Raw genomic sequence first — 17,205 nt, forward strand, 5'->3', positions numbered from 1 at the left:
AAATTCCGATATTCAAATAGGCCTACATGATTGGATGATCACAAAATATCGTCATGCCTACGTCAGATCTTCACGAGCGCTGGCGAATTTACAAGCCTTTCATGTGCATACTTATTGATATCCGAAGAGAAGGTCAATGACTGCTAAACGCCAATTTGATAGAACCCCTCACACATAGACAAAAACGGAAAACAATCTGTCTCACAGCGCCGTGGGTAGCATTCTTACCATTGAAACTAGCTATGCAAAAACACTATAGAGTTAGAGAATCAATCATGTCTGCTTCACCGGAGAAACATACAACGGCAATGTGAAGCCTTGCATGACGGTGCACCGTAACAAGCGACCGACTGCTGACAAGACCTTGCTGTAAAATGATAGTCTTTGCATTCTTATATTCTCGTTTGCAAGTTCTGTTTCCTAGCCACGCTCTTTATCACTGCTCCTTCCATTCAAAGCCATTCTATACAACTCAAACAATACTGTCTCTCCTTTTCCGTAAATAGCAAAGAGAGATAAAAAATGAGACAGCCAACAACACATCGTTACCGTGATGGATATTCTACAAGGTGACCAATCCAGAACTGCGTTTCTACAACAGCCAAAGCAAGGGCGGTGAGGCCGATGATGTCATTGGCACTGATTCCGACAATACCGTGGATAGTCCCATATCTGAGCGCAGCCAGCTAGTGTCAGCTCCAGCTCAATGCTATTCCAAAATACCACTGGCAGTGCTTAAACAGCTTTTGCAGCCGGTGTAGACAGAGGCAAAGTAATCTAATACCAAGGTACCATTGAAATTGCAGTCTTTGACATCTGGTGGGCGCCTCAACCAAGGTGAGTACTATTCCGGTCTCCACTTTCGCGCTTTTATATATACCAGCATTTCTGACTGACTTGTGTTTCAAGTTGGTTATGTTACTTTTTGGAACTTTTCCATTCGACCCATTCATAATGCCGTGATTCCAATTTATACAGATCCTTATAGCGTTTGATGCCTTTCTGTAAACATTATTCACAGTCAAGGTCAGTACATGATGGAATGTTGCATCGTTCCGCCCAATGCCTCACTTTCCTTACACGATTGCACGGATTTTTGTATTATTAGCCGAGTACTGTACGGAGACATCACAAGTACTATGTTCGCTACGGCGCTGACTCTTGGCCAAACCATTCAACCACCACTGGAAGTGTTACGTAGCGCTTGTTACGGGCTTTTTGAATTGTATCAACCACATACCTTACACGTACATTCTCTATCCGCAAGGGGGAAAAGGTTTCAGATTGAGGCTGGTCATCAAGGAGCCCAATCCTTGATGTCCTCACGCCTCCTGACTACAGCCACAATCGCGATTGCACTTTCTACAGGCTTCAGGCTATTCGTGTGCGCAATGGCAATCGCGATTGCACTTTCTACAGGCTTCAGGCTATTCGTGTGCGCAATGGCAATCGCGATTGCACTTTCTACAGGCTTCAGGCTATTCGTGTGCGCAATGGTTTACGACAAGATTAAAAGGACTTGAAAACTTTCACTCCATGCCCGGATCTACCGGCAGATCGACTCGCTACCATCTGCTTGTGACAAGAATGCCCATAACGCATTTGGTACTCAGCTGTAGTATCATTCTCATTTTACCTCTAACAGTAAGCCATCCCAGTTGTTTTGATCATTCGTTGAGCGTTGTCGCCATCAAGAAAACAGTAGACACACCTGAAGCATCGAATGAGAAACAAAGTAGCTCGTTCAACCCTAAAGGCCTGTGACGTACCATTTTTTTATTTTATTTTATTATTTTTAATCAATTTGCTTGCTGGATAAGTGAAGCTTGCCAATACATGAAATTCATCTGAAGCATACCTGGGACACCCCCGTTTTCTTTTGTCTCAGCGAATTTGAGACGTCCAACTGCACTTATTCGTACTAGCCACGCTGTAAAGGTCTGTTGAGCTTCCAAGCTTTTTACTGATCGATGGAGTTGCAAAGATGTCCCAAAATCGAAGCGTTTCGTCGGCTGCAGCCGACAAAACCGTTCCACCATCCGGGCTGACTGCCATGTGTAAAACACGAGACGTGTGGCCTTCGAATTCTTTGATCTTGGTCATTGACGGATATTTCCAAAGGCTAAGCTGATTTCGAGCATAACCATGAGACGACAAAATCTCCTTTTCGAAAGGGTTCCACTGCAAAGCGCAAACCTGCGAGCCCGTATCAATTGAATTGAGCAAGACCCCACTACGCGTGTTCCAAAACTTGATCGTGCGGTCAGCTGTACCGCCCCCAGTTGCAAGCAAATTTCGCTCGTGGGGAGACCATGCCAGTGCCTTGACGGCAGCTTGGTGATCCGTAATATGGACTCGTGGGGCAGATGCCGAGGAGGTGGAAGCATCCCAAAGGCAAAGTAAGTTGTCGTTACCACCGCTGGACAAAGTTTCGCCGTCGGGACTCCAGGCTAGACCACAAACCTCTTGCTCATGCGCTTTCAGAGTTGCAAGGCTGTGGCGTGCCACACGAACATCATGATTGACAATAGTGGTGTCTCTGCTTCCACTGGTCAAAATGTGACGATTCCACGCTAAAGACCCAACTCTATCCGTATGTCCATCCATAGATCGAAGCTGGGTCCCCGACTCTACATCCCAGAGTTGTGTTGCCCCCGATGACACACCCACCGCCAAGTGCGCGCCACCCGCCTGTACCCAAGATACAGAGGAGATGTGCGCAGTTGGAGTGGCATCGAAAGTACAAAGCTCTTGAATGTCGCCAGTACCCGCATTCCAAAGGTACACGGTCTGTCCAAGGGCGACAGCAAGAACATTGGTGTCGCTCCAAGCCAGAAGATTAAGATAGTAATCGTCCATCAGATCTGGGGCATCAAGAATACGACTCGGAGCAGACGGGATCTGTCGTGCCACCAGCCTTGTGCAGGACTTTTTCTTTGGCCCAGTTGCTGAAGCGGAGTACAAGATATTTAAGTTGTTCACCGTGTCGCCCTTTGGAGCGGGAGCTTTTTCTTTGTAGCTTATTATACGACTCGAGCTCGGGTCGTCCACACCTAGCAAGGCGGAACTGAGATTTGACGTGTATTGGTCTTTCTTAGCGTCAGACACAGATTTCTGATCCTCAGCAATACCGCTTACGCTTGCGTCTGTCATACTGATATCAGAAGAAGACCGCATTTGGTATTTTGAAAGCTCTATGTTCATGCTTGCACGATTGGGAATAAAACGATCTCCAACATTTGCATCAAGTGGTCGCCGGTTTTCGGTCGACTGGTATTCTTGCTTCTTGCGCTCCCACCGTGGACGCACGCTTGTACGAACAGATGTGTTGGAGTCACAGAACGAAGTCTCCATGAGATTCTCATAGTCAACGACAGAGCGAGTCATGTTGGACAAATGCTGTAAATGGAGGAGTAGGGAATGGGGCGCGCAAGATCATGAGAATGTGATCATCGTTTTGTTTTCGGCGCCTTTTGAAGCGGCACGCTCCGAAAGGCAAAGAGATACCATCGCTTACCTTGACTATAATTTAAACGAGCTGTATGGGAAAACTCTTCGTTATTTGCTTCTCTCGTTGGGAGGTTGATGGAAAGAAGACAAATCCAAGCCGTCAGTCGCCACACGATCTGCGATTCGCGACCGAAAAGGTGAATGTGGCGATAGCTCGTAGCGCGTGTACCACATATACACACACGTATGATATATAAATCAATAATATTCGAAAAATATAAATTTTGATCGCAGTCTAACGCACGACAGCTCTACTTGCGTAGCTTTGAGTCCGACCCTGCCCAACAATAGTACTAGTAGTGTCCCGTTGTCAGTGTCATCATGGCGAGACTGGAACGAAATGAAAGTTTGGCATTTTTTGATTTCAGAGCTCACGCATCGGAGAACGATCCTATTTCTGATCGCACAGTTGAAACATTGCAATTTGCAGTGAGGCTCTTGCTCAATGTTTTTCAACCGCTGAAGCTAAGAAAATGAGAGGTAGAGCTTTCCGTCACTGCAAACAGCTAAACTGTATTCTTGAACGCCGGTGAGTAAGCTGGACCACATGCAACTCTTCTACGACGGACCACATCTCGAAGAAAACACTAACTGTTGTTCAGCGAAGTCGCAACTGAAAATGATGCAAGGCATATGGGCGAAATGAGAATCCTATGTCACTGTTACTTTAGGAAAGGCCTTGTATTTCAAAAAGATTTGCTCGTCTGGAAGGAGCAGAGATCGCACAAGACCCCATTATTTGTTGCTTGATACTCTTTAATGATTTGAGGGTTCTAGATCTCCACCAGTGTCACGCCCTGGTTTCTCACGGCACGATCAATAGCCTGCAGCACTTGCATTCGATTGCTAAAGTACTCATCCCCAATCGGTTTGAGATAGAAATGCGCGTCCACCATAATTTCCAAAGCTGACTCTGGAGTAAAATCAGTCCAGTAAGCGCGAAAAGGACGCGTGCCATCCGTAATCAAAAATGGACATGCTGCACGAATCTCTTGCTTGATCATGTCTAAAAGTCCTGGGACTTTCTCGGCGTCTTTGTACTTAATCTTGAGGGTTTGCTTGACTTGACAATAGCGTATGCGCGAAAGATTGCTTACTTGTTGTTTGAGAAGATCAGTATTTGGAATGCTAACCATAACTTCATCCGATCCGCGCAGTACTGTCTCCAACCACCCCAGTTTCACAATAGTTCCCGACTGTCCGTTGCCAAACTTGACACTGTCGCCTTCGTAAATTCGATCAGATGATGCCAACATGAGACCATTCAAAATCTGTGTAGTGATACCCTGACTAGCCAGACCTACCGCCAATGTACCAACACTTCCAAAGGCCAGGAAGGAATGCATAGCGACACCCATTTCAACCTTGAATAAGTTGAGTGTTGCAAGAATGCCGGCGGCGTAGATGGCGGCATCCAAAAGACGGTTGAAAATTTGCATGCGGCCGTACGTTTCCGGATGGTGTGAAACGTAACGTCGGAGCAGATACTTTTTGATGGCAGCAAGGCGCTGTGCGCCCCACACGGTGTAGGCCGCTTGTGCGAATGCATGTGGGACGTTACCCATTTTACAAAAGTCAAACCCGAGACCAACACAGTAAAGCTGCAAAATGTCAGTGAGATACACCAACGTTGCAATCTTGGCAATCTGCTGTAAATGATCAGCCAAGACGAACAAAGCCGTGTCCCCAAAAGGACGTTGCATCATAAGTTTTTCGTACGGAATCTTCAAGACCGGAACCGTCGTCCAACCGATCAGCACAATTAGTAGAAGATCTTCAAAATGCACAGTCTGCTCTACAGTCTTATATAGCAGTTTCGCCTCTTCCCTGCTGATGAGTACGCGAGCGAGAAAGCCTTGTTGTCCAGCCAGGGTTCCGTAGCCGGCCAGATTTTGGACGGAACTCTTTATTGCACTGGATGCTTTCTTAACTTCCTCCGCAAATCCACCGGTCCCAGATCCAGCGGGGTCAATGGGAGAAGCTTGAATGACCGGAATCCAAGCCACTAGCACCCACAAGCAGCCGACGACGCAACATGGACGAAGCCAAGGCGAGGAGCGAAAGTTCCTGTGAAACGTCATGGCGCTATGATTCTAACAAATTTTGCACGCTAACAGAAAGTGAACCAAAACAATACTTAAAAAAGGGCTGAGAAAACGACACCAGGGTCACTTCTGCTCTAGGTTCAAGGAGGTGGAAAGGCTAGAGGCAAAGGGGTGTCAGGAATGATTGACGCAGTGAGCAAAATAGTACGGAATGATATACTTCATTGACAGTGAAACGGAAATCCGATCCACTTGCGTCGTGTTGGTTTGATTGCCTTTCTGCCAACGCTCATCCGCAGACTTTCGACGATCAAAGGGATTCACTGTGTGAGCTATATGTTTCAGTACCGAAGGAGCTATCGTACCTAAATATTGTTTTTAGAACGGCATTGAAATTCTGATAGAGTATGTAGAAGTTGCATCTATATTCGTCCTGCGCTTGGATGGGAATCTTTCGTGACACCGAATCGAAGGAGAATATAAGTTCCATCATCACGAGATTTATCGTGTAAAACAAAAGAAACATATTGGACGCTCTCTCCATTCACTGTCAGCAATCTACCCCGTCGCTATTCCCTTCATATCCCTACGCCATGGTAGATTCAAAGTCAATCAAAGATCCAGAAAGTCAAGGATACGGTAAGGACGAACCGCTTAGCGCAGCAGCGAAAAATCGAGCCATCATCACGCACAACGAGAGTCTCGTCGATCAAACCCTTGGCTAGACAACCTCACTCAGCTCTCTTTGCCGCTATATTGCTTGCCAAATGGGCAGGGTCCATCCAAGGAGCTAGCAGCCACTATGCCTCTACGGAACATACCGTCGAAGAGGCGGACGCCGAGGAAGGTCCCTTTCCGGTCGATCTCAAGTCCATGTTGATTGCCGAAGTGTTTGGCACCTGCATGTTCGTACAGATTGGCTGTGCCGCCAATGCCGTTGCGCTCTATACACACAACAGTACTACCATGACCATCGACTGGCAAGTAGGTGTGGTATGGGCGCTCGCCATGACGGTGGCAGTCTTTCTTTCTGCGGCTTTATCCGGAGCTCACTTGAATCCGGCTGTGAGTTTCTCGTTTGCGCTCGCACGCCCCGCCGACTTTCGCTTTCGGAAACTCATTCCCTACTGGGCAGCACAGCTGGGCGGAGCGCTTTTGGCAGGCATTGTCAATTTGTTTTTGTTCCATCAAGCGATCTCACACTACGAAAAGAAAATGGCGATCGTCCCCGGAGCTGCTGGTTCCATTCAAAGTGCTGCGGCTTTTGGGTGCTATTGGAGGTAAAAACTCGCTGACAAAAGTTGCTTAGACTCTACACTGCAACTATCTCATACCAGTTGTTTTGCTGCTTACGCTGTAGTCTCAACTCAAAGTACATTTCCAACGGTGTCCATGCTTTTTTTATTGAAGCATTCGGAACCGGTGTATTGGTGTTCTGTATCTTTGCCGCCACACACATTAAGAACCCGTTACCGGGCGTTGCCGTTCCTCCTATCATTGGGGCGATGTATGGTGTTCTGGTTGTTACGTTGGGTCCCATGACCGGGTACGTTGTTGCGGACGACAATAGATCTCCGTTGACCAAGCTCCCAGTAATCCCATGCTCGGCTTCCTTACATTCGACTTTGTTTTTTGTATTTTCTTTACAAAACAGTGGATCCTTCAATCCGGTTCGGGATATGGGGCCCCGAATCGTATCGGTGATCGGCCACTGGGGCCCGACCGCCTTGACTAATTTTTTGCCCTACCTACTCGGACCGATGATTGGCGGACCTATTGGCGCGTTTTTGGCCGACAAAGTGCTAATGCTATAGCGACTAATCACGAACCATTCAGCGAGGCTTCGTTGTATTCATGAATCGCTCGCGCACGAATGCGGAAACAAGAGCAAACGCGTGGTTTAAACACATTCTTAGACGTATGCCTTAGCCTTCCGCTTTGCGAGAGGGCTCTGTCAACCGAATCACATTGACCGGAACCAACATTTGGGATACATTCAGGTTCAATGCTAGACTAGTTTCGTACACTTGCTCGACCGCTTCTTGTGTGACGCGACAAAAGACCAATCGGAGACATTCAATAGCATTTCGCAATCGTGCGAGATTCCTCCGTTCCTCCGGAGAAAGTGGCATGGAAGCATGTTCCACTCTTCGACGCTCCTGTAATTCGACCAGTTCCGGCCCACCGGTGGCTTCCAAGTCTGGCATGGCTCGCTGCATCCAAATCACACCGTTGCATCCCCACAACACTTGAAACTGTTGATTCAAAATTGTGGTAAAGTGATTCTTTCGTCTAGGTATCAGTTTGGGCGGTACGGTTACGATGCATCCGTTTTCGAGTTTACCGTAACGAACAGATCGTGTGTGTAGCAGCAGCGAGCCATCTTGCTGAGTCTTATGTACTTCCGCAGAAACGAGATCACCTTCTTGAAGGTACGATCTCATATCTCGCGAATCTTGCGCGGTCCGCATCCGTTGGACACCTCCAGGCAAGTGAACGCCGCTTAATGGAAGTGCCGCATCCCGGGCGTGGGGAATCAATCGTACCTTCCATCGTTGCGATGTGACGGAAGTAATCCGACCCACCACCAAGTCGCCGACTTGTCCAACGTAGACACCGTCGGATACGCTCTCCACACTTACAAGTTTGTTCACGCGCTGGACGATGCCGAGAACAGAAGCGACCAGCCGATCTTCCGTCTCCGTCTTTTCCACGTACGTTCCGTGCCCTCGTAAAAACGAATCTTGTCCGTTTGGATCCGACAGACTTGAAACTGCTAAAATTTGACCGGGGATCACCAAATGCTTCACAGAAGATGACGACGATGACGGTGAGATGGTGTCATGGCTCATGATATAATTCGGTATGCTGCTATTGGGTACTGCAACGAAGAGTCGCGCTCAGACGCGCTGACCAACTAACGTTCGGTAGCCGACAACGAGTGGGAGAAAACGTGTGAATGGTGAAAGCTTTACAGTCAATCCGTAGCTTGCCGATGCTCATCATTCGGTTTGAAGGTTTGACTGTGAGAGAGCAAGTTGCACTTAAGGTTGGAGAGAATGAAAGCAGTGGGCAAAAGCTCTATATATTGTGTTTGGTGGCTTCCGTGCTCTTTTGGATCGGGGCCTGTGCTGCGTCGGCAGATTACGTTTTTCTGTCGGTTCCTGCCGGATTGCAGATAAGCAGATCGTGGAATTCGAATGCCGGTTCGGCTAAGTTTCTATTCTGGAATGACCTCAGGACACGGCTCCAAAAGACCATGAGGAAACTATGGAATAGAGACGTCCTCCTCGACATGATGTCTCACAGTCAAGCAAGGTTCCCAGTCAGTTTGGCGGCTTTCGGATGCTTACAGCACCCGTCGACTCGTCTTTACTGCTAATTGACTGTGGTGTGCGAGGCTTTTGCTCGCAGATCTAAACAGAAGCAAGGGTATTCGCATCACTTACAGATAATTGCAGCTGGTCTAAAACGAAAGCGGAGACGATGAGTTCCATCCTCGTCGGGAACGAAGCATTGCATCTCCAGTTGTCTCCCGACGTGCGCAAAGCCACTGTTCGGCGAGGCAGCTTGATACCGGCGATACACAAGTGGGCCGTCTCCATCAACCAAGACATGATTGGAAAGAGCAACCTCCAATCGAAACGCCAGAGTCTCGATATGACGGGTACCATGGGTTATAACAAAAGAGAGTGGAGAGAAGAGCAGAACCAAAAAGATGTTGACAATGAAAAGTCACACCGACGTGCTAGTCTGGATGTGAACGTGGAACGTGCTGTTGCCTTGGTAAATGAAAACCCAGATCTCGATGACGACGACGGAGATCTGGCTCCGTTTGGATGCCGCCGAGATTCGCTGCTATAAGTCGCCCATGAGTTTTAATAGGGTTTGGACCACAGACGCAGACTGTGATGTGCCATAGACTTGTCGCTTCAGATGTGCAATAGACTGCACTCTTTAGATTAAGATCTGATTTTTCTATAGTTGTACTGACTGTGAGTTCAGTATATTGTGGAGGCCAAGACTATTCCGTTACTGGCGTATAGAACCAATTGTCAGCAACGGCGTTCCTCTCTCCTTGGGATTGCACAGTAACACGCGTGGTCTGCAGGCACACAGAGGCTGTGGTCGCTACTGTTCAACGCTTCGTGCAGGCATAAGCTACCTCGGTAGATGTGCATGTATCTCACCGTTTCGTCACAGTCATTCTCAGTGGACGCAACTTGGCCGTTTCGAGATGGTCTACACTTCGGTGCAGCACTCCTGACTTCTTTTCAAAGGCGGTTTGTAAGATTTGCAAAACGTCGCCATGGGCTACACAAACAACCATCATTGTTGTGCTGTCTGGTAAAGTTGCGTCCCAATCTGAAACACACGCTGTAGCTCGCTTCATAACAGCGTCTACCGATTCTACACCCTCCACTTCGTGCGACGAATCCATTGCGTCAGCCTCCCAGACGGTGTCATAGTTGGAATCACTAGATAGGTCCCATTTCCCAAACCCTCGTTCCCGTAAGCTCGTTTCCAAAACAACACAGTCGCCATAAATGGGTAGTCCTGCCTTTTCCGCAGCATCGCGAACGGCGTCTGCGGTCTCCCTTGCCCGCAGCAAATCGGAAGAAAGAATCGCAATGCCACCATAGCCGCACTTCTCGTACGTCTGCACTACGTCGACTCCGGCAGCTTTGGCTTGCTCGTGTCCAGTTGCGCTCAGACCGTATTGGTCGCAAGCCACGTTTGGGTTGGACGCAATCAAGTGCGCCACATTCGCCAACGATTGTCCGTGGCGGAGCGCGAAAAAATCGTGCCGCAACGTTTCCCGGTGAAAGAGCAGGTTCGTGTCGGGGGATGCCGTAGAGGCCAAAGAAAACGATCTGTGGGTCATAGCATCAAAGCTTTCGTGAGAAACGCTCCGACGGGCTTGACTATAAAAATGGGTAACTTTAAATCGTGGTAGAGAAGCTTCCTGAAAGGCTGACGCAGACCTAACACTACGCAATCCGTACACTATCCACAAAGGGAACACTCGTATTACGGCCCACCATTTCTGAGGTGCGTTTATCATCACTCTGGAGATCTGCTACGGTCTCCGTTGTGTTGGTACACAAGGATAGCAAGAGTCGAGGGAACTTTCGGTGAACCAATGGCGACCTATGTGTAACGCTCGATCAATTTGAATGGCATTTACGGAACAAGAATTTAAGTTTCCGTTGCTCGGCATCAAGGACAACTTTGAAAATGAAAATACAATAATGTAATCGGACGCGCCTTGCGTTACTTACAAAATATCTCTCATTGCAAACTGTCAACGAATTCTATATAATGAATAAATTTCCTTTCCCGCGTCATGAAGCCCACTTTTTCCGCGCAAAACCAAGGCCGTGATTAATTACACAACTTTGAAACCGGCCGCCAGGACCACTTCCATGTGGTCATCGTATTGCATGCAACAAAGGATCGCACGAAGAAAGTATTTCTGTAGTCGGAAACATTAGAAGTCTTATAAGCACCATGCCCAAGATGACACAGCATCTTCAGGAGGAATCGCGTTCGTCACATCGCAGCCTCTTTCGTCCGACTCCTCAATGTTCGGAACATGTAGACTATCATGGGGGTGGCGCCTTTGGTCGAGCTTCCGCAGCCTTGCCATTTTCCTATACCCCGTATACGAGATATCCCGGTGAACAAAGCGCTCGAGATCGAGACTGCCTTTCTGCACCAGCGTTATATTATGGTCCTGAGTATGATTCGTATTCGATGAACCAACATCGACACTATTACAGCAGTCCCAGTCCTCTCCCATCACAATACTCTGCTTCATACCCCCTTTCTCCACAACAACGTCAGGATTTCCCCAAAACAGAGATTGCGGCAAACGATTTCTTCTTACAGCAGACTGGTATATGCACTTGCAAGAAATCCCGGTGCGTAATATTGTATGGTCAAGTGTCGAAATTCTAAATGAATTGGGGAAGGAATTTCTTCTAACGATGGTTGATGCGGATTGCTTTTGAACGCAGCTGCCTCAAGCTATATTGTCAGTGTTTTGCGTCGTCGGCTACGTGCGGACCGAAATGTAAGTGTGTTTCCTGTCTGAACACGAAGCAGCATGGTGGTTGCATAGAACAAGCACGCAAGGTGACTCTCGATCGCAACGCTGCTGCTTTCGATAAAAAGTTTGTTGCACGTCCTGTTCCTACCCAACTCGAGGCAAAAGGCAGTGTGCCTTTAAGGCGAAAGTCATCAATAAGACATACGATATGGAAGCCTGAGATAGCGACTTCAGCCGAAACCCCTCATGTGTCCACAAATTCCAATTTCCCTCTCGAGACAAGAATGCCCTTTATCGATGGTTTTAACGATGCCTCCCGGGAGCCCCATACCAACCAATTCGGCTGCAAGTGCCGCCGTTCGTTTTGTTTAAAAAAGTATTGCGAATGCTTTCAAAACGCATCCCCGTGTGGCTTAAACTGCAAATGTACCAATTGCCAGAATCTTCCGTCGCCCATTTGCACAACGGCACTATCCTCATCAGAAACAGCTTCGCCACACCGGCGTCACGTGTCGATGGATACGGAGACCCCAGAACTGTCGCGCAGTAGCAAAATTGATAAAACGGATCACTTGGCAATGATGGCGGCCGTTGCCATGACGGAGTTGTTTGCCGCCAAGCCTAAAGAGATCGAAGGGCAAGGAAGCGCTGACCATCGCGATGTTGCTCCCAATGACGAGAAGTTTATTCATGAGACGAAAATGGAGGTCGTGACACCTGAACTACCAACTCGACGCGTCCCAAATTACCTGAACGAATCCTTTCCTAGTAGAACCGGGCGCTTCTCCGCCTCATCAGAACAAATGCCTATGCCGAAGAAGCGGAGAGTATGCGCTCAGAATCACACGGAAGATCCTGAAGACCGCGCGGTGGTATCTACAAGTTCGTCGATCGGAAGTCACCCCTCGTCACCCCGGCACTATCGACACCATGCACCTTCTCCTCCGTCACCATCACGCTATCCTTACATGGCAGTATCAATGCAAGACCCTCCAGCGGCACGAGCGTCACCTTTGTGCCTTCTGCCACCACACGGTCATCAGATATCACCACCCCAATATCGATGGGGTTCCCCTCCTCCATACTTGCGTTCGACACCACCACCTTATCCTCGAGGGTCGCCGTCTCCACAGTACATGAGAACGTTCAACGCCAAAGCGCCCTCGCCGACCTATCAAGAAGTCACGCGCAACTCTGGCTTACCCAAATCACTTTCGTTCCGCAAGATATGTTCAAAATGCGGCAAATCTCGAGGGGAACATGGAGATCTTGGCTACGGTAACAAGTGCGTCTTCCAAGAATGTGGAAAATGCGGAGCGGGTCAGCATGTACACGATCTTGCTTGTCAATCGATGGGTATTTTATGCAATTTGACGGTGGAAGAAGGGGCTACGCCTGGCGCGAGTCAAGCCTACGAACGCAAAATTCGCGATTTGGCTGCCCGCGCACATTTTCAACGAGAGCTTTCTCGGCGGACAAAGGAAGATGCAGAACGCCTCGTAGCAGCTGGTGCGCCCTAAGAAACGCTTGTAGAAAATAAGAAGTGTTACAGAATACATATTTCGCAAAGTAGAATGTTTTGTGTATTCGTCCATTGGACATTGTACTACCAATCGTGCTCAGCATCGCGCGCCCGGTCATTCCGCACGGCATCCTCCATCTTGTGTTGCAATTTAATTGTGTTTGCATCTTCCATTTTGGCTGCATCCGCAACAAATTGCTCCGTAACGTAAAGGTCTTCCCTCGTCGAACCATCCGGCAATCCATCTGGAGCATCTACAGCAAAAGCAGACTGATCAGCTCCCATTTGGTGCCCGACTTCAATTGAGCGGGCGTCTTCATGTGTGGCAGCATGATCAATGAGTCGATCAATCTCGCGCAAATCTTCTCCTGTAGAGCCGTCAGGGTTCCCATCGGGTCCATCGACAGCAACAATTCGTTGAGCAGCAAGAATTTCTGCAGTGTCTTCATGGTTAGCTGCCGCCTGAATTAATCTATTCACCTCGGCAATGTTGTCCTTGACCTCTCCATCAGGAATACCCTCTGGCGAATCCACGGCTAGCGTCTGACGGGCTTCTCGTACTAGTCTCTTCAGGTCGGAGATTTGGTTGGAGATTTTTTCTTTGTGCATGGCGGCTTCGTCAAAGAGAAGGTCGATTTCGGCCCTGTTCATCCATCCTACATTTTCAAACGCGTGGCGCTTCTTTGCATAAGTTCCTTTCAAATCTTCCATGGATGTTTCCATTTTGAGGGCGTTATCGAGCATATCATCTAAGTATTCGAGATGATCCGTCATCAAATGTCCATCGTAATAGTCCTCGTCGGGAACTCGTTCGGAGGAAGCCTTTCGTGGCCCTGAAAAAGACCGATTCGCCAATGAATTCAAAAGCGGGACAGTTGCTTTCTGGGATGCTGCGAGAGTGGATCGGCGTGCAATGGTGGTGATTGAGCTCAACATTGTGGATTTGGCGATCGTCTGATAAACACCAGTGGTGTTCTTTCCTTGATGGAAATTGCAAATCAAGCCTACTTGCTGTTTTGCGTCAACTTGATCTTGCGATCTGTCCGGTATTCTGTTTTTGAAACGACGGTGGCGTATGGCAGTTGGAGATGAGTGCAACACAATATTGACTTGTTTGTGTCGTCTCCATAGAGCTTTGTGTCTACTTTCTGCACAGTTCGCATTCGCATTCAGGAGAGCAACATCAACGGGTTCGCAATTTTCGAGTTTGCATCGATACGAAATACCGACGGAAGGGTGATGTCACAGTGACTATATCGAATATTGGTGAATAGCCGCGTTCAGGGCGGGGCAACTTTATTGTTAGCGTTGCCTCTAGCTACTAGCTCTAGCTCTCTCTAGTGAGGTTGTTCTTTTTGCAAAGGACAACCGCCTCCAAACGGAGGAATAACATAATGAGCAATTCGCGAGCAATGAATTGTAGTTGTTTCGACCCCGAACAGCTTCCTCGCCATGTAGCACTTCCTGGTTTGTACCAATCCTCGTAATTTCTCCTGACCTCCCCCTCCTAGAAAGTACAACCCCAGCCTAAAGTTCCAATAGCAAGGGTAGTTATTGCGCCGCGGAATAAGAGGCTTTTCCGTCTTCGTCTGTAAAAAAGCGCTGCGTATACTTCCACGTTTCCCGGGAGGCAATCAATCGGAACAATTGATGGACGGCGGCTTGCTCTTCTGGCAAAAAGTAATCGGTGTAGAACTTGCCCGGTACCAATTCCAGCTCGTGGCCTTTGCGTTCGACCTCCAAAAATTCTAGCAGGGTGGCTGCCGCATCGTCAAATTTAGTCTCGAACCAATCGTAGTACAAAACCATGGTGGGTATGCCGAGATCACGAGACGTCACAAACGCAAGATTGTGCCACTCAATGTAGCGGAAGAATTCCGCGCGACAAGGGACCTTGGCCATGAGATCGAGAATTTCGTCGGTGAACAAAATGGAGACCCGCTCCGGTCCGGCTCGCCAATCATTCATTCGGAAACAGTGTTCTCTAAATTCCTCCCGTGTCGGCATACCTTCATGCTTGGTGGTCTGGTCTACGAGGGGTCCGTATCGCCATTGGTGATGATAACGTGAAACGACATTGTCAAAAGGATTGCGAAAGAGGTGAATGGCCTTCTTCACGTTTTCCGGTCCGTACACGTCCACTTTTTTCTTGAGTTCGCCTTTTTCGTTGTAGTAGCGACGACCTTCGAAACACCGGCGTTGGAAACTATACGTAGATTCGGCATACATGAGTGGTGGACACGCTGCGCAACGAGCGCCACCTAGAGAGAAGAGAGGGAAGCAGCAACAGGCAAATGAGAAAGTGAGTGCGTAAAGTGGAGCAGACAGTTTCATTCCCCCAAAAAGAAGAGTAGAGTATAGTATCACCAGTGCCCGTGCCGCACGGTTTTGGCAAAAATCCACCATTCGGTATGCATTCGAGTTACGTACAGTGTGTTTTGGTCAGCACGTGCTTGGTGGGATACGTAAAGCCTTTTTCGACTCCACTGGGTTCGTCCATCCAAAAGGGCCCTTGTGGCTGCGATGGCAAGGCCGGTACAGAATCCGCAACCACGTGTCCGTACTCTTCCCCGTAGTTAGAGGCGGAATACTCCATGGTGAGAAAGCGAAGCAGGCGGACAGTATAGGATGTGCCCGAATTGGGGAAACTCATGAGCCATATTATTTTCAATCCTCCGTCGTCGGCCTTGTTGTTCTTTAGTTGTGCACTGGAGGCAAAGTCCTCGGGCTGTATGACGGACATGGAAAGCCGAGACGCTGCGGGTGAGCGATGGGAGGAGCTGGACCAAGAGTTTGAATTGTTGTAGTTCCCGTGAAAGGGTTCCTTTATCATGTGCAAAAGGTACAAGCCAACCGAGAGGATTGCTAGAAAGACGGCGTAGGAGCGTTCACGTCTCGCTTTGACGAGATTGTTGCTGTGCGTACGTTCCGTACGGAAAGAAGCGCTCCGTGATATGATGGAGTGTCTTGCGTTGTAGGAGTCTACCGCAGTAGACTGCTCACTTGCCATGGTCCAATCGGGTGTTCGTGTCCCACAGACATCGTCGTCGGAATCGGAAGTCAGTGCCGCCGTTACGGACGACGACAACGGTGAGTTCCTGCCACGATTCGAACGACGACTCATGGACACTGTAAAGTCTATGGAAGGAGCACCACCAAAGTGCTGTGAACGTCGTTGAAAATGCTGTTGGAAATGCCGTGACAATTGTTCCTCGTTGAGGAGGGTCGCGAGTGCAGTGTTTGGATGTCGAGGTCGAGGTCGTTTCAGTTCGCTTCCGAGGCCTTTACGAGTCATTACTTTTCGTCCACAACAATAGTAGTAAGCTGTGGTTTTGTAGTACAACTTTGAGTAAAAGAGACGGCTTCTTGTCCCAAAACGCAAGGCATTCGTTGGTTTGCGAATGGAGCCCGAGCGATACCAATGGACGATAGTGCCGTCACGCCGAAAAAGGGGTCGCTCGGACTACGGGAACGGCTAACACACTTCTTAGGCTGGGTGGGCAACTAACTAACCGTAAGTAATGGAACTCTGGTACACAAAAACAAAACACGCACACAGGCCCTCCGCCCTGGAAATCCGGTTTCGACTCGTTTCGTCTGCTAAGTAGACTCACCGTTCGGGACCGCCGCGTTAAGTAAACCTGGAACCAGGCAGTCACGAGGAAATACCCTTGTTTTTCCAGCGTGATTCCTCCTTCGTGGGACAGTGAGCAAACCGTGTTGTCTCGCGGTCAAGCGGAGTCACGAACTACGAATGTCGCCGCATGTACACCGACCCAGCAATGCCCCGAACGGTGTACCTCTCCTAGGTCGACACGCACCGAACCCGAATTTCTCCTTCCCGGTACCGAACCCGTGTTTGGGAATAAATACCTACTACTTTCCCCGAAAGCCACCAGACCGTTGTGCTAGGAAGCGGAATTTCCGCTCCGAAGGACAATGCCGGTACACAAACAGGTTTTAATCGTCTGCATGTTTGCGAACAGCTTTGGCTCCTATAAATTACACGAGGTGCTGTACGCAATTTTAAGGGCCTTCTCGATTGCCTAGCACGTACAGGTCTCCCCTGGCAGCAG

The 17,205-nt window shown here is 48.7% G+C and overlaps 9 protein-coding genes across 9 annotated transcripts; 3 read left to right on the plus strand and 6 right to left on the minus strand.

The window, feature by feature from the left end:
• Nucleotides 1–1,980: 1,980 nt before the first annotated feature.
• On the minus strand, nucleotides 1,981–3,312 carry PHATRDRAFT_bd79 (predicted protein; the record flags this gene model as incomplete). The annotated part of the gene is made up of 1 exon (XM_002176351.1): nucleotides 1,981–3,312. A coding segment is annotated over one exon (1,332 nt), but the record flags the coding sequence as incomplete, so codon positions are not given.
• Nucleotides 3,313–4,259: 947 nt separating this feature from the next.
• On the minus strand, nucleotides 4,260–5,768 carry PHATRDRAFT_bd1691 (predicted protein). Its single transcript, XM_002176352.1, has one exon. The coding sequence runs from the start codon at nucleotides 5,589–5,591 to the stop codon at nucleotides 4,284–4,286; it is 1,308 nt and encodes a 435-aa protein (XP_002176388.1). The 5' UTR covers nucleotides 5,592–5,768; the 3' UTR covers nucleotides 4,260–4,283.
• A 349-nt stretch (nucleotides 5,769–6,117) lies between these two features.
• PHATRDRAFT_bd1692 (predicted protein) lies at nucleotides 6,118–7,385 on the plus strand. The gene is made up of 4 exons (XM_002176307.1): nucleotides 6,118–6,194; nucleotides 6,281–6,835; nucleotides 6,916–7,101; nucleotides 7,210–7,385. The coding sequence occupies exons 2-4, from the start codon at nucleotides 6,429–6,431 to the stop codon at nucleotides 7,367–7,369; spliced, it is 753 nt and encodes a 250-aa protein (XP_002176343.1). The 5' UTR covers nucleotides 6,118–6,194; nucleotides 6,281–6,428; the 3' UTR covers nucleotides 7,370–7,385.
• A 95-nt stretch (nucleotides 7,386–7,480) lies between these two features.
• Nucleotides 7,481–8,407, minus strand: PHATRDRAFT_bd509 (predicted protein; the record flags this gene model as incomplete). Its single annotated transcript, XM_002176353.1, has 1 exon — nucleotides 7,481–8,407. One exon carries the CDS (start codon nucleotides 8,405–8,407, stop codon nucleotides 7,481–7,483), a length of 927 nt encoding a protein of 308 aa, XP_002176389.1.
• A 634-nt stretch (nucleotides 8,408–9,041) lies between these two features.
• On the plus strand, nucleotides 9,042–9,419 carry PHATRDRAFT_bd1372 (predicted protein; the record flags this gene model as incomplete). Its single annotated transcript, XM_002176308.1, has 1 exon — nucleotides 9,042–9,419. The coding sequence occupies one exon, from the start codon at nucleotides 9,042–9,044 to the stop codon at nucleotides 9,417–9,419; it is 378 nt and encodes a 125-aa protein (XP_002176344.1).
• Nucleotides 9,420–9,741: 322 nt separating this feature from the next.
• On the minus strand, nucleotides 9,742–10,440 carry PHATRDRAFT_bd1373 (predicted protein; the record flags this gene model as incomplete). Its single annotated transcript, XM_002176354.1, has 1 exon — nucleotides 9,742–10,440. One exon carries the CDS (start codon nucleotides 10,438–10,440, stop codon nucleotides 9,742–9,744), a length of 699 nt encoding a protein of 232 aa, XP_002176390.1.
• A 626-nt stretch (nucleotides 10,441–11,066) lies between these two features.
• PHATRDRAFT_bd1374 (predicted protein) lies at nucleotides 11,067–13,127 on the plus strand (the record flags this gene model as incomplete). Its single annotated transcript, XM_002176309.1, has 3 exons — nucleotides 11,067–11,479; nucleotides 11,598–11,631; nucleotides 11,664–13,127. 3 exons carry the CDS (start codon nucleotides 11,067–11,069, stop codon nucleotides 13,125–13,127), a joined length of 1,911 nt encoding a protein of 636 aa, XP_002176345.1.
• Nucleotides 13,128–13,137: 10 nt separating this feature from the next.
• PHATRDRAFT_bd1693 (predicted protein) lies at nucleotides 13,138–14,255 on the minus strand. The gene has a single exon (XM_002176355.1). It carries the CDS (start codon nucleotides 14,063–14,065, stop codon nucleotides 13,214–13,216), a length of 852 nt encoding a protein of 283 aa, XP_002176391.1. The 5' UTR covers nucleotides 14,066–14,255; the 3' UTR covers nucleotides 13,138–13,213.
• A 278-nt stretch (nucleotides 14,256–14,533) lies between these two features.
• PHATRDRAFT_bd1694 (predicted protein) lies at nucleotides 14,534–16,424 on the minus strand (the record flags this gene model as incomplete). The annotated part of the gene is made up of 2 exons (XM_002176356.1): nucleotides 14,534–15,390; nucleotides 15,560–16,424. The coding sequence occupies 2 exons, from the start codon at nucleotides 16,422–16,424 to the stop codon at nucleotides 14,681–14,683; spliced, it is 1,575 nt and encodes a 524-aa protein (XP_002176392.1). The 3' UTR covers nucleotides 14,534–14,680.
• Nucleotides 16,425–17,205: the final 781 nt, after the last annotated feature.

This window comes from Phaeodactylum tricornutum, genomic scaffold (genome assembly GCF_000150955.2).
Source record: "Phaeodactylum tricornutum CCAP 1055/1 PHATR_bd_32x35 genomic scaffold, whole genome shotgun sequence".
Classification (NCBI taxonomy): domain Eukaryota; phylum Bacillariophyta; class Bacillariophyceae; order Surirellales; family Neidiaceae; genus Phaeodactylum; species Phaeodactylum tricornutum.